Raw genomic sequence first — 16392 nt, 5'->3', positions numbered from 1 at the left:
GTTTTTATATATGTCTGAGACAGCAATCACTCACTCAGCATATAAAGCAGATAAAAATTCTAATGTTAGACTGTATTTGAGGTAAAGCATTTTTAACATATGACAAGAAAGTTATTTGATGGGTAAGAAACTTGTGTGTGGGAGACATTATTTTTATAAACTTCTATTATGTTATGATTCCCAGGCTTCTTACGAATTTAATACACACCCTCCCTGAGCCTTGCTGTTCCCTTTGTTATGATAAATGGACAATAATACCTAAATGGGTTCTAGATTCCAACTTTTTAAGTTGGCCCAAATTCTTTAAAGTCCCTCATTTAACTTCAACCTTAATTCTGAATTTGAACAAAATACATTTTTCTCACCTAAATGCTCAGCAATATTCCCCGGATTATCACAAAAAAAAGTCTTTTTTATGAATACATGACAAAATATACTTATTACAATGGAGTTTAGCAGTCATATCCTATTATTTTAGTTAAATACAAAATATTATTTTCATCACTACACAATTAAAATTGTGTAAAAAAAAGTCATACTCATCTCCTCAATATTGATTATAATTTCCCAATCTGAAAGGTTTAATCACACAAACACATCACATCCTATCTGGCAGAAAGTCTCAGTGTGGAATAACATAGTTATAGCGAATTTTTAATGAAAATGCATTCTGTCTTTTACTTTCTTCCCCCATTCCTTGCTCTTTCCTACGAAATAAACTAATTAACTAAACAATTAATCTCACAGTATTTGTAAGTCCATGGATGCAAAGATGAATCGAATCTGGTCTATGCACCTGGTAGGCTTATGGTGTGGGGGTGAGGCAGACGTGCAATCCAGACATTACGGGGTGACGTGATCCTTACCAGGTAGGAAGGGGCTGCTTCCTATCTGTCAACACAGGCTGAAAATGGGAAGCAATATTATTAATAAGACAGGTCTTCAGATAACCCAGTTTCCTTTATTCTCATCCAAAACCATAGCCAAGAATGCTTTATAAAACACAAATGTAAGCATTTTAGTATCGTGATAAACATTCTTACTCACTCCTATTACCTACAGAACAAAGTGCTTGTGTTTCAGGGTGGCCTTTGAGGTCCTTGCCAGAGCCCTTTGCATTCCAATCCCCCTGTTTGTTTTTTATCCACGGAGTGTTAGCTGAAGTTGACTGTTTGCTGCATTTGTCCCCTCTACCATTTTGCTTTTTGTATTCCATTTCCTGATATAATTTCTTATATTCCATTCTTCTATGAATCCTTCTTGAAGAATTAGTGATAGTGCCATCCTCACTGTGAAGCATTGACGGTTCCCACGGCTGAAGCCCCACAACCCTTTGTTTGTTCTTCTCATCACATTCTCATGATTTCCAGCAGCAGCGTGGATAGCACTGAGTAGCTTTTCTCAGTTGGAAACTGAATTTGCTCACTGGGGCTGACTGTGAGTGACGGGTTAGAACCCAGGTGTAGGAGGCGCCTCAAGGAAGATGTCAGGGCCATCTCTAGAATGAGCTGGGCATTCCTCCTGGCTCCTGACATCCTGCACTCAAAATCCATATTTGTCGTGGAAATTACCAAACAGGTTCGAGCATGATAGTCCTGGGACAATGTTAATATCGCCTTCCCTCCTTTTTTCTTAGTTTCTAATATGAAGTGAATGTCAGCTAAATATTTCTTGAAAAAGAGTAGAAATTATCTATAAATGATTCATTTTTGTGACCCAAGTATTTGGCCTCCAATATGATAAAAATCTAATGAAATTGGGGAGGTGGTGGCTGGGTTAGGATGGTATGAGCAAGATCTGTAGAGAAAGTATTAAGTCCTCTCCCTCTCTAATTTCTGAAAAAAGTTTTTAGTGCATTTCATCTATTGGGAAAATTCACCTAGTCTATATGACTTCTTTGTGTTTTTCTCTGGGAAATTATAAAATCTTCAAAGACAATATTAGATATGTGTGTATGGATTCAGTTACATAAATGTATGTATATGTGTCTGTACACATATGGTCACACACACTGTTACAGTCAGATTACTTCCGTCATACTAACAAATATTAACAGTAATTCTTCCTGTTGGAATTCTGACACACGCAACTAGTGCACACACCTCCATTTCTTGTTCATAATGGTTTAGAATGATTGTAGTGCAAATCTTACAATAAATAAGAAAAGGATTAGTTGTTCATTGCTTGTAAATATATACTAAATCACAGGTTTTCCTGCATATATAAAGGCCCTCTATATCATCAATCTGAATACACAGTATCAGTTAAATTTGAAGTCACAAAGTATATAGTTATGTTTTACTTGAAGGATGTGTGTTCACACAACTTTCATAACCTGTAGGGTAAATGAAATTGTAGAGTGGAAAACAGCGAGTCATTCCTATTATATTCCACAGAATCACGTGTGTAAATCAGTTTGTATGAATATGGTAATGTATTAATATGAATTTGGCATTATAATAACCTTTTGTGAGGAATTTAAATTCCTCATCAAATCATCATGGGGCTTGATCCTTTGCTTATTTTTCATTGAATAAAATGTTGCTAAATATTTGAAAATATAGGGAAGTCTTTACAGATTTTTTTTTTTTTTTTTGAGATAGCGTCTTACTCTGTCGCCCAGGCTGGAGTGCAGTGGCACAATCTCAGCTCATTGCAACCTCTGCCTTCCAGGTTCAAGCGATTCTCCTGCCTCAGCCTCCTGAGTACCTGGGATTACAGGCAGCCACCACCAAGCCTTGCTAATTTTTGTATTTTTAATAGAGACAGGGTTTCACCATGTTGGCCAGGCTGGTCGTGAACTCCTGACCTCAAGATGATCCACCTGCCTCCGCCTCCCAAAGTACTGGGATTACAGGCGTGAGCCACCACATCCAGCCCAGATATTCTTAATGCTGTGTTTATTGAAACAAAAACATTCTTCATTTAATGTTCAAATTTGAAATAAAACAGTATTTTTTTCTTTTATTAAATGCCAAAAGTCAAGAAGCAAAGTAAAATAGTTTCGTCAACTGAAAACTTAGAAAGCAGAGAAAATAAGTTAATATTTATTTTTTACCGGATTCTTAGGATAATGATCCTTTGGGGCAATTAATAAGTATTCAGTGAAATCAAAAATCTCCATTTTGTATTCTTAGAGCATCTTGTGCCAACATCCCCCCCCTTATTTTTTAGTGGTCTTTGGACAGTTTGCCTATTTTCAGACGGCCCTGAATGATTTGGCCGAATTATTCGATGGAACCCATGCACAGGCCAGACTTCTCAGCTCGCTCTCTGGGTCTCACTCAGGTAAGTCTTAAAGCATTTTGTGCTTAATTTAGTTTAGACAGCTAGGGGGATTGATTTTTAACTTGTCTATTTCTTTTGCTTTGTTTTGATGAATGAGAAATGTAATCATTTTTGAATCTGCGTGTGTGCTTCGAAAAATCTTATTTTAGATGCAAGCTCTCTAAAGTGTTTTTATCTCAGACATAAAATCACCTGCTCTTATCATCTTACTAAGATTACAGAAAATATAATATTTATCTCAGTAAAAGGGGCAAAGATCCGAAAAAGAGGGTGGGATAATCAACTATCATCCACATTTAATTTTGTATCCCATGTATCTTCACCTCCCTTCTGGATGTAAAAATGATTAACATTTCAGTCCAAATCATTCTAAGCCTGTAAGTCCTACATAGAGAGACCCATTAATAACCGCACATCTACCTGTGTTCACATGTACACATGCATACATTTATCCACACATGCACGCAAACACACAGGAACCCCCATAAAACATGGAGTTATTTCACAACTTATTTTTATCCCATTCTTACCCTTAAAATCACATACAGAAATCTGTCTCTAACAAACACTGTATACACCCAGTGTCCTTACTCTGAGTTCTGAATGGTATTCTGTGGGTTTAACGTAGCACAATTTAACCCCACTTTTAATTGATGACCTACCCCTTATTTGTACTGACACGTTTTCATCATTTACGAAATCAGTTTGGTACTGAGTACATTCACTAATTTGCCTAGTAAACTATATGCATCACAAGCTTTGACCAATTAAGGTTAAGATTTGGTTATTTCCAGATTTTCACTATTTCATTATTAACTAAAAGTCTTAAGACCTATGTTTTGTTATTTTCTACCAGGGTTCAGTGACGTATCTAAGAATGCATTAGAGGATACATGTTAAATATGTTGATTATTAGTAACACATTGTCCTCTGAAAAGCTTATGCCAATTCACACACCTCCCACCACTGCTTGAGACGGACTCTTCCACATTTTATATGTGCTTTTATATATTTTTTATTTTTATTTTATTATTATTACTTTTTGAGACAAAGTCTCACTCACTCTGTTGCACAGGCTAGAGAGCAGTGGCACCATCTTGGCTCACTGCAACCTCCATCTCCCAGGTTCAAGCAATTCTCCTGCCTCAGCCTCCTGAGTGACTGGGATTACAGGCATGTGCCACCATAGCTGGCTAATTTTTGCATTTTTAGTAGAGACGTGGTTTCCCCATGTTGGCCAGGCTGGTCTCAAACTCCCGGCCTCAAGTGATCCACCAGCTTCAGCCTCCCAAAGTGTTAGGATTACAGGTGTGAGCCTCTGCGCCTGGCCTATATGTGCTTCTAAAGGTTAAAAATATACTTCAGAAGGTCTTTTCTGAACTCTCTAATTTTTAAAAAATCATCTTTGGATTCAGTTACTTTTTTAAAAATTTTAAGTAAAATTCTTTTAATTTTAGCTAAAATCAAATTAAGGTGATTCTGAGCAAACGATTCACCCTTTACTTCTGTCTCCTTTATTATATAGACCTACCTATCATTGGTGCTTTCTTCAAAAAAAGTCATCAGTGAAATAATGATTACAGTATATTTTAATCAAATTCACTGCCTATTCTTGCCTAGGACAGAGTTTTTAAAACTTTATAGAAACAACATATTTGAGTTTTAAACCACAAAGTGAAAATGTTTAAAAAGTTCAAAAATAAATGTGAAATTTCAGCTTTATCACCATTTTCCAAAATACAACTGTCCTCCACGGTGCTGTGTGTTTTCTGAATCCCATGTATTATCTCGGTTTTCATTTCTAGGGGAAACATTGCCCTTGGCTACGTCAAATCAAATTCTGCTCCGATTCAGTGCGAAGAGCGGTGCCTCTGCCAGGGGCTTCCACTTCGTGTATCAAGGTGAGGGTCACTCCCCATGTCTCCACATGTCACTGTGGTCCTTCCTGATGCTGCACATGCTGCCAGTCTCAGACAGAGCACTCAGAACATCTCAGTGGCATTTTTGTCATATTTAAGGAGCTGGAGGTGTTCGTATGTTCATAACGAAGTTATTTAATAAAAATGTTACAATTTTTTGACAGTTGAAACTCATATTTCTACTACAAAACACGATAATATCTCATTTATCAGGCACTAGAAGGGAATAAATATTGATCATATTACCTTTCTGTAGCTCTTCACATCTTGTAAGATGATTTCAAATACAATATTTTATCTAATTAAGTATTTTGTAATAGTTTAGATCTTAGTAACGATATATGAAATATATTTAAAATGCATTCTACAATTTTACATTTTATTATAAAAACTAAGCTTAAAAGGAAAGTTAACAAAACAAAAAACAAAATATCACACATGCATCTCTTATCCTAACTAAATACCTATTTATTTTGTTTGCGTTTTATTTACTTTGGGTACTTTTACACCTTTATACTTATTTTTTAATTTAAACCTTTTAAAAAATATTTGAGATTGCTCAAAGATTCTGAAAAGCTAAGAATTTTCTCCGCATATGTTTCACTTTTGTTTTGCATATTCATTATATGAACTTGAAAAAATGACCATATAAACTGTTCATATACTTTCGGAAGCTTGGAGTAAGTCTTTGGATGGAGCTTGTCGTGACTGTAAAGGCTGAGATCTGGAAGAAATGATCATGCTCAGAGAAAAACTGTGTGTTCAAAAATAAGAAGCAATACTTAGTCTTTCTAGGTCTTAATTTTGCTGGAGGCTACAGATACAAATGGCCACTGTTAAGTATTTTCTTCAGATCTGGAGAAACATCTTTTCTTAGCAATGTTTCCTTTAATAAAGGTTCCTCCAGAAAACATTATTGATACTATTATGTTTTTTTTTAAAAAGAGGGAGTATAGCAATGTTATATTATTTATCAATCATTTCTAATCATCTCAAATTCGGAATTTCATGACTTCAAAACAGTTCAGTGTAAAAACCCTTCAGTTTTCAGCAATTAGATAATTTAAAGAGTAATGAGAAGAGAATGAGGATGATGCCTAACAGTTAATCGGGAGACAAAGATCTCTCTGATCCCGTGTAAGTAGCCATTGAGTGAATGGAGATGCGAATGCATTAAAAAGAGTTACATTGTTATAAGTTACATCTTTTATTAAAATGTAAATAATTACCCAGTAGTTTTTAAAAACGGACTTTATTAGAGTGTGGCCTGTTGAAACAACCCGTCTCTTACTACTTCTAATTTTTTCAGATAAATTCTATCTGACTTTGCAAAAGCAGAATCATGTTTAGACCAAAGTGAGATGTGTAAAGAAACTGGGCTGCCTGAACATTTTCTCTCCTGGCAGTGCTCAAGTGACTGACCTTGTCTGCCTTTATAAGGGGCTTTCTTTGGTTTTTGATAAAGATTATAAAATCTATCAGATCATCAGATAACATATTGCTTGCAGCTGGTGTCTAATATTCAAATGTTGTCCTTGGAAGGCATGTATTTTAAAAATTTTGCTTAAAGTAATACATTTTCATCAAAATGTCAAAGATACAGAAAAGTAGAAAGAAAAGAACATCATTTATAGAGGACATTTATTTTTCTTGTCCTCAAGAGTATATAATGACTCTAACATCCTTAATATTTTATAAATTTCTAAATACCTCCTTCTCTTGCTTTGCTCCTACTAGTGTGTTTATGCAAAAAATTGATGTCTTTTTATCAAAAACTAAGTTTTTCTGGAGGTAAAGAACTAGAATTATAAATGCAACTTATAAATTACTCAACAGCAATGGTAAAAGTTTTGAGTACACATGAAAAGTTAAATTGAACATTGCTTCTTGAAAGACAGTAGTTACACTGAAGCCTAAAAATTATTTGAACTCTATTATATGAAAGTATTCTGAACAGTACTTTCATACACTACAGCTTCATTCTTTCATAAACAAATTCAGCTTCAAATTGCACATAGACTTTATGATTTCCATGGTTGTAGGATACCTAACCCTTGTTAGACACAGTTCGGTTATAAAGAGCTGCTGGGGGCTGCCGTGAAAAATGTTTGCAACAGTGACAGTGTGCAGAAAACGTGTGTGTGACTCCAGACATGCACAGATCATGGTCTCTAGCCCTCTGCTCCCCACCCCCCATTTAGTGATATGAACACATAATTAATGATGATGTTACCATCTTTCTGAACTTGTGAGGCAGTGGAAGTCTAGAGGCTTTTGAATGCAGTATTCTAGTGAACCTATGCAATTGCTGGGTTTTTGTTTGTTTTCCACACTGTTTGAGAGCAGAAGGGTACATTTGGAAAGCATGAGAGAAGAAGGTGTGAGTTAGATCACAGGGCACCCCAGAGAAGGCTGTGGCGAGTGACCCTTCAGAATGAAACACTGGATAACCCTTCAGCATGGATGTGTCCATGGTGAGCCAGTACTCGCGAGGAGCTTCTCTTATCTTTAGTTTGGTGCCGCTGAATAAACCGGCATGGTTATGATCCACTCTGCCAGAAAGGAAGCACTCACAATCCACTGGTCTCCAGTGACAGAAGGAGTGGTGTGGAGACTGAGATGAGTGACCTACATGACCAACAGGTTTCGGTGATAATGGAGCACTGTTTGCAGCTGTGGCTCAGGTGTGCGTCCTGCCCACCCAACCTTTCACCCCACTCTGAATCAGTAACCACTCCCTCAGCTGTGAAATAATCAAATAGCATTGAGAAGCAAAAGCTATGGTGAGAAGCTGGCATGAAAAGAAATCAAATTATTCCCCTCCTGAAGTATGAGAGTTTCTGTAATGGTTTTGTTACCAGAAAGGGGTCCGGATCCAGACCCCAAAAGAGGGTTCTTGGATCTCGCGCAAAAAAGAATTTGGGGCGAGTCCATAGAGTAAAGTGAAAGCAAGTTTATTCGGAAAGTTAAGGAATAAAGAATGGCTACTCCTCAGAGCAGTGGCCTGGGCCACTCAGTTGCTTGTACTTGCTGTTATTTCTTGATTATATGCTAAATGAGTGGCGGATTATTTGTGAGTTTTCTGGGAAAGGGGTAGACAATTCCTTTAACTAGGGTCTCTCCCCTTTTTAGGCCCTGTAGAGTAACTTCCTGGCATTGCCATGGCATTTGTAAACTGTCATGGTGCCGGTGGGAGTGTTCTTTTTAGCATGCTAATGCTTTTTAATTCATGTATAATGAGCAGTGGGGATGACCAGAGGCCACTTTAGAAGCCATCTTGGTTTTGGAGGATTTTAGCCAGCTTCTTTACTACATCTTTTTATCAGCAAGGTCTTTGTGACCTGTACCTTGTGCCGACCTCCTGTCTCATCCTGTGACTTAGAATGCTTGACCTCCTGTGAATTTAGCCCAGTAGGTCTCAGTCTCATTTTACACAGCCCCTATTGAAGATGGAGTCTCTCCGGATCGAACACCTCTGACAGTTTTAATATTCCAAGTCTGAACCATGATTACATTTTTTCCTGGCATTAGCAAGCTTTCTTGAAGACATGGGAGATACACAATTCTTGCTTTTAAATGCTGAACATGTTCAGCTTTGTACATTTGCTTTTTGGCATCAAGCAGAAAGTGTTTTATACCAGTTTCTGAGCTCCCGGGAATTCCCTGAGTGTTCACAGTGGAGGAGACTCCTGTAGCCTCCCCTGTACTCTCTAAGTTCCCTGGCCTTGTACCATCAAGCAGGGACTGGAAGAACCTGCATGATTGGCTGTGATTATACAGGTGTAGGGATCTTTGACATTTCACAGAAAATATATCACACCTAAAATCAACATATTCTTAGCAAAATGCAAAAGCAGAACATCACACAAACCGTTTCTTAGTAACTCCAGCACAGTCTGCTTCTTCCAGGGTTAGAAGAGGCCATTGATTCTATACCATTAAGTAATTACATCGCATTTAGAGACTTTGCTTTGGCCAGTAATTCATGTCTTTCAACATTAGAATCAATCCTCCTGAAAACAGAGGCCAAGGGAGGCAGAGCCCACATCCTTCTCTTTGCTGCCTGCTCCGAGGCTCCTGAGGATTTAAGGCAGGCTGGTCACAGCTGCCCACCCTGCCCTGTCTTCTCCCCCATCCCTCTGATGTGCGTGATTGATTGTGTCTCAATAAACCTTCATGTGGGAGAGTCCCTCATCAATGCTACTTTTTTCAATGGTCTTATATTTATGCCTGTCTGTTTTCATAAAGAGCCTATTCCTGTAATTTGTTTCAACGTAGAATTCAATGCTGCCTTCAGTTCTTTCCAGATAATACACTCACACCAAAATGAGTAAACTGCAAGGATTTACTGTACATTTTAAGGGGAAAAGGAAACCATATTTCTATATTGAACCTCCTCCACAGTGCCCAGCTTATAAATGTCCATTGGCCGGGACTTTTTCTTTCCAAGTCATGTTTTCCAGGTCACCATCTCTAACCTGGGTTCTCCTCTCCCAGGCTCCTCACCTGAAGCAGCACCTGCATCCCAGGCTCAGGATCTCAAGGCTTTCTTCTTCCAGGGTCTTCTACTGAAAGACTTGGTCTCTTTAGCACTCATGGGAATATAGTTAATTAGGCCAGGCACGGTGACTCTGAGCTCAGGAGTTCAAGACCAGTCTGGTCCACATGGTGAAACCCCGTCTCTACTAAAAGTACAAAAAAAAAAAAATAGCCAAGTGTGGTGGCATATGCCTGTAATCTCAGCTACTTGGGAGACTGAAGCAGGAGAACTGCTTGAACCTGGGAGGCGGAGATTACCGTGAGCCTAGATCACACCACTATACTCCAGCCTACGTGACAGAACGAGACTCCACCTCAAAAATAAAATAAAATAAAATAGTTAATTGAATGGTCTCCTGAAAATAAACAGCTATAAACGCAGGAATATTTTTTTCTCAATTTGGGTAAGAAAGATGTCCATTAAGAGTTTCTTTACTTGAGGTTATTTCCGGGCAGGCAAATACATGTTTTAATTGATTTTCCCTTGGTGTCTTCTTCTTTTTAGATGGCATGAATTATGTGGCTTAGTTGGTTTTCCCATCTAAAACCTCACATTTGTATCAAGAGCTTATAAAATGCATATTCTTTGCAAAGAAGAATAAATGTAAAATTTTGCTTCCAATCCAGTGATACATGTTTTAATTCATTGACTAGTAATGGCTTGTCCAACCTGATTTTTCAACCATGAGAGAGGAATGATTTTGAGATACAAAATGTCCCTCAGTCACTAAATCAAAACTGCTCCACTGAGGTGTTGCAAGTGAGTCCTCCATGCATTCGGATTTATTTTATTATTGTTGTTGTGGTTTTCACATCGACTGTAACAGAGGTGCGGTCAAGGAGCAGCATGTAGCTGTAGCTTAGAGCATTTGCGGTGTTGAAGGGTGATCATAAAACCTGTCACAATACGTTTCCGGCTTTTCCCGACAGGTGTGCACACATTCGCACTGCTTCCCACTTCCAGCACCTCAGAGCCCCGGAGGAGGACATCCTGCCTCCGAAGAAACATGGTTGTCTGACCTGAGAAGTCAATCATTTTGTTGATCACCCTCTATTCCAGGCTGACCTCATTCCCGCTCACTTTTCCACTGGGCTGATTTCAATTTGGCTTCACGGCAGTGTGAAATATTTACTAAAAGATAGAGAATGATGATGACAGACAATAGAATTTCTCTCGGATGCCGTCTGAAATGTCCAGGCGAAGGGCCAGAGCCAGAGGACTGGCAGGGAGGAGGAAGTCACAGAGCACGGTCTGATTTCCACCCACCCGCTTCCCAGACATTCCGTGGAGCTGTGATGTCTCCATTCCACAGCTTCTCCCTGTCCTACTGTCTCAAATACTTAAAATTGGTCTCTTCACTTTGTAAACTTCTTCCTCTAAAAATCTTCGTAATTTATCCAGATGCAGGTGTTCTTCATTTATTGTCATTTTCCTTGAAAATAGACCACTATCAAATTCATGAAGAAAGTGACCTGGGTACACATGGCCCTTGGTGCTATATTTCTCCTCATTTTGGGAACTTGGAATGACAGTGATACCCTGTATCTCTCAAAGATAAAAATATATTTGCATAGCTCTCAAATATACAAGTAAGCGATGCAATACCTGAAGCCTCTTAGATAAGTGGAACCTTTGCCACGATAGCGGGTATTTTGTAAGCAATCCAGCATAAGTAGAAAAACCACCACTGGCAATAGTTCTTCATTTTGTGAAAGATCTTTGAGATGATTGTGGAAGCCTCTATGGGATATCTTTTTTTTTTTTCTTCACACCATTATTCAACTCTAACAAAATACTCAGGCATGACAAAAATAATTTCAAGAACTATTTTGTTATATGAATTGAGAATCCCTAATCTGACTATCCAAAATCCTAAATGCTCCAAAATCTGATATGTTTTGAGCACCAACATGACTCCACAAAGGAAAAATTTCACACCTGACCTCATGTAATGGACGAATCGCAATAGAAAATGCTGCCAACACTGTCTCATGCACAAAATAATTAAAAATATTGTATTTGTATTTAAAATATAAAATATTGTATAAAATGGCTGCCCACCAGAGCTTCTCCATGGTGCCAAAGAGCTGCTTCTTGCGCTTCTCAGGCTACACAAATCTGTCTGACTCGTGACCCATTTAAAGAGCAACTTGTTTTGTGGGAAACAATTGAGTATTAGCCAAACCCTAACAATTACTGTGTTTCGTAAACCAAGTCATCATCTTAACAAGGATAAAGCATGTGTAGAAGGTGTATCAGGCTATGTGTATACGGCATGTATTAGACATAAATGAATTTCATGTTTAGACTTGGGTCCCATCCCTAAGATATCTTATTATGTTTATGCAAATATTCCAAAATCTATAAGAATTCAAAACCCAAAACACCAAACATTTCAGATAAAGGATACTCAACCTGTAATAGAATATTATAGTTACTCTGTATTTCATTTTTAGCTTGGAGAAGAATGATTCTGATAAACCATAAATTATTTTCCACATCAGTGCTGTTAGAAAGGTAGACACTTTTATTAATTTTTCCTTTTTATAGAAAATATCTCAACACCAAATTGAAATGTCATTTAATCAAAATAATCTGCCAATTTTCATTTTCATGGAACTGCTTCCCCAGCAGCAGTTACCCAAATCATGTCGGTTGTTGTTCTAATTCAACAGAAAATAAATAAATAAAACAGATTCTAATGTGTTAGAAAAAGCTGTGGGAAGATAGAAGAGTTATTTTAAGAGAAAATGAGTACGTGAGCACATTCTGATAAAGGACTGTGCATTTAGGGTGAAGACACACAAGGACTGAGGAGGATAGAATCCCAGAGACAGTACCTGAATACTGTCTTTTTCATTGCAGAGGACAAAAGCAAAATACGCAAATTTCGAAGTGCATAACTATTTTCAGAGTTTGCCTGGTGTGATGGACCTCTTTGCCAATTGAAGTATTTTTTAATCTTTATCCCACGCTCCTTTTGATAAATAGGAATATCTCCTGTAGGTGGCAGTTTCTGCCATACAACCTGAATAGTTATCTCACCCCCCACATTGCACTGATACTCACCTGTCAGTACCTACTACCCAAAGAAGACCTGAGATACACACGCGTCATTCCATATACTTGGGTTTTCGCTTGCTGCAACAACGAAGGCCACCCATTATGCAGAATCTAGGAAAGTCTCATCAAGAGAGAACCGGAGGGACTTGCTATTTTTTCATTTTTTATTTTATTTATTTTTTTGGAGACAGAGTCTCAATCTGTCGCCCAGGCTGGAGTGCAGTGGCGCGATCTTGGTTCACTGCAACTTATGCCTCCCAGGTTCAAGCGATTCTCCTGCCTCAGACTCCCGAGTAGCTGGGATTACAGACATGTGCCACCACACCTGGCTAATTTTTGTATTTTTTAGTAGAGACGGGGTTTCACCATGTTGGCCAGGCTGGTCTCAAACTCCCGACCTCAAGTGATCCACCCTTCTCGGCCTCCCGAAGTGCTGGGATTACAGGCGTGAGCCACCGTACCCAGCCAGGGCCTGTTCAGATTTGGGCTCATCCTAGGTGACTTTAGGGAGGACTAAAGGCAACACGATTGCATGTGGAACAGGTGTTCTCATTAGGAAATCTACCCTCTTAACTGTAAACACAGTGCTTGTAGAGCAGATGTCCTGGACCTACTCATTTTACATAACTGAAACTTTATACCCATTCAAAAGTAGCTTCCCGTTTTCCTGTTCCCCAGCCCCAAGTAACTACCAGTGTAAATCTCTCTGGTTCTGTGAGTGCCACTACTTTAGATCTCCCCACAGAAGTAAAATCATAAGGTGTTTGTCCTCTGAGACTGCTTATTTGCTTATTTCGGTTAGCGTGATGTCCTCAAGGTTCATCCGTGTTATTACAGATAGCAGAATTTTCTTCTTTTTCAAGGCTGTATAGTATTCCATTGAGTATCTGCTCCACGGTTTCTTTATCTGTTCATCTGATGATAGACATTTAAGTTGTTTGCACATTTAGACTATTTTGAAGAATGCTACAATGAATGTGAGAGTACCGATATTTCTTTGGGATCCCAATTTAAATTCCTTTAGATAAGTATACACAAGTGAGATTGCTGGATCTGATGGTAGTTTATCTTAATATTTTTATTGCATCACAATGGCCATATTATAAGAAATCATTCATGTGGTAGATTTTCTCATTAGACTGTGAGGCCTGTGAGGACAAGTGCACCTTGTTAGTCACCTCACTGTCACCAGCAGGATGATTAAATGTAATCGCCTGAATATCAATCAGTCCTCATAAGGCACTGAGTCTTTTTATGCTGTTTTCCTCATCTGAAGTGAGGACACTGAGATGGTCCTGAGGACGAAGTGCAGTTGGGAACGTGCTCCTCAAATCATTCTCTATAGCGATTGTTGGAGGCTTTATTAACTTCTCTATCTGCGCCAGCTCTGCGTGGTCCCAGTTCCTGAAATCATTCTCTATAGCGATTGTTGGAGGCTTTATTAACTTCTCTATCTGCGCCAGCTCTGCGTGGTCCCAGTTCCTGAAATCATTCTCTATAGCGATTGTTGGAGGCTTTATTAACTTCTCTATCTGCACCAGCTCTGCGTGGTCCCAGACCTTCAAATCATTCTCTATAGCGATTGTTGGAGGCTTTATTAACTTCTCTATCTGCACCAGCTCTGCGTGGTCCCAGCTCTTCAAATCACTCTCTATAGCGATTGTTGGAGGTGTTATTAAATTCTCTGTCTGCATCAGCTCTCCTTGGCCCCATCTTAAACCCACTTCCCACACAACATCCTGGCTTGCTGATGGAGATACAGATGGCTGTGTTCTGTGCTTTGCTTCTAGCTGTTCCTCGTACCAGCGACACCCAGTGCAGCTCTGTCCCCGAGCCCAGATACGGAAGGAGAATCGGTTCTGAGTTTTCGGCAGGCTCCATCGTCCGATTCGAGTGCAACCCGGGATACCTGCTTCAGGGTTCCACGGCGCTCCACTGCCAGTCCGTGCCCAATGCCTTGGCGCAGTGGAACGACACAATCCCCAGCTGTGTGGGTAAGCGGTGTCCCTAAGCGGGAATTACAGGCACAGGGCTGCCCACCAGAACTGTGTGGTGATGCCAAAGAGTTGCTTCTCGTTCTTCTATCCAGGCTACGTAAATCCATCTGGCTCATGACCCATTTAAAGGGCAATTTGTTTCATGGGAAATAATTGAGTTAGTAGCCAAACCTTAAAAATTACTGTGTTTCATAAAACAACTCATCATCTTAGTAAGGATAAAGCATGCTTCCCTTCTCCATATTTGTGAAGTAGGCCATCAACTCTAAAGTCATGAGTATAGGGCATAATTTCGTTTTGGGAAAAAATCATTATCATGTTGATTTGCTATGTTACTTGTGTAACGTCCTTTTAATAAATTGGTGCTGATGAATGTTTGAAAAGTAATAGATAAAATGCAGGCTGAATAACAATGACCTTGTTGTAGTTTACCTGCTTCATTTTGTGTGGAAAACCCTAGTACAATCATGATTAGCACTGGAATCATTTGTACATTTTAAGCGCCTCTTCTCTTGACTTTGCTCATAAATCCCATTAATATCATTTGGAGATGCATGTCTGCATGGAGAAGAGAAGACTCTGCCAAGGTCCTTAAATTATAGTAGGTAAATTATTCTAAACAGAATTCACTTTGGAGATGCCATCATTAGACACCGTCCCGTCTTAGAGAACTTGCATAGATTTCTTTATAGACTCAAGATCTATAACTCAGTAGCATAACAGGTAATAATCAATTATATTGCTAATTTAAAAGAGAAAACACTAAATTTTACCTTGGCTCAAAATGCCATTTAACGTATCATTGTTCACGTACATTTTCTCTCACTGGTCACACAGTGAAAGAAAACTGCATGCCAAATCAACACTGTACTGTGGCACTTTATTTCATGACATGTGATTCTGTCTTTTAGTACCATGCAGTGGTAATTTCACTCAGCGAAGAGGTACAATTCTGTCCCCTGGCTACCCTGAGCCCTACGGAAACAACTTGAACTGTATATGGAAGATCATAGTTACGGAGGGCTCGGGAATTCAGGTGAGTCCTTGAAGTCCACAGTCTACAGCAGGGCTCAGCTGGGGTCTGTGGGCTGCTTTCTTTCGTTCTTTTGTTCTTTATTTCTTTCCATCTCTCTCTCTCTCTCTTTTTTTCCTTTTATATTGGTTATTTTAAATACATAGACTATACTCTGTTTCCCTTCTCTTAGTATTTCCACAAAATATTTCTAATCGTGTTTCTATATTTTGAATAAATATAATTTTTTAGAATAAAATTTAAATTTTTTAGAATAAAAACTATCAAAAGTACCATTTGTAGAAATTGTTCTCTTGGCCAGGTATGGTGGCTCATGCCTGTAATCCCCACATTTTGGGAGGCCAAGACAGTCAGATCACTTGAGATCAGGAGTTCGAGACTAGCCTGGCCAACATGGTGAAACCCTATCTCTACTAAAAATACAAAAATTAGCCAGGCACGGTGGTATACACCTATAATCCCAGCTACTAGGGAGGCTGAGGCAGGGGAATTGCTTGAACTCAGGAGGCGGAGGTTGCAGTGAGCCAAGATCATGCCATTGTACTCAAGCCT

General features: G+C 38.8%; 1 protein-coding gene across 1 annotated transcript in view; it reads left to right on the top strand.

Moving 5' to 3' along the window:
* Window positions 1-16392, top strand: part of CSMD1 (CUB and Sushi multiple domains 1) — a 2034615-nt gene that overhangs the window by 1765647 nt on the left and 252576 nt on the right. The window contains exons 32-35 of the mRNA XM_015144705.3: window positions 3175-3288; window positions 5094-5189; window positions 14601-14804; window positions 15719-15843. Of these exons, the coding sequence (XP_015000191.3) occupies window positions 3175-3288; window positions 5094-5189; window positions 14601-14804; window positions 15719-15843 (539 nt within the window). The remainder of the gene's footprint in view (window positions 1-3174; window positions 3289-5093; window positions 5190-14600; window positions 14805-15718; window positions 15844-16392) is intronic.

Source organism: Macaca mulatta, chromosome 8 (genome assembly GCF_049350105.2).
Source record: "Macaca mulatta isolate MMU2019108-1 chromosome 8, T2T-MMU8v2.0, whole genome shotgun sequence".
NCBI classification, from domain to species: Eukaryota; Metazoa; Chordata; class Mammalia; order Primates; family Cercopithecidae; genus Macaca; species Macaca mulatta.
This window is presented reverse-complemented; position numbering and strand designations above follow the sequence as displayed.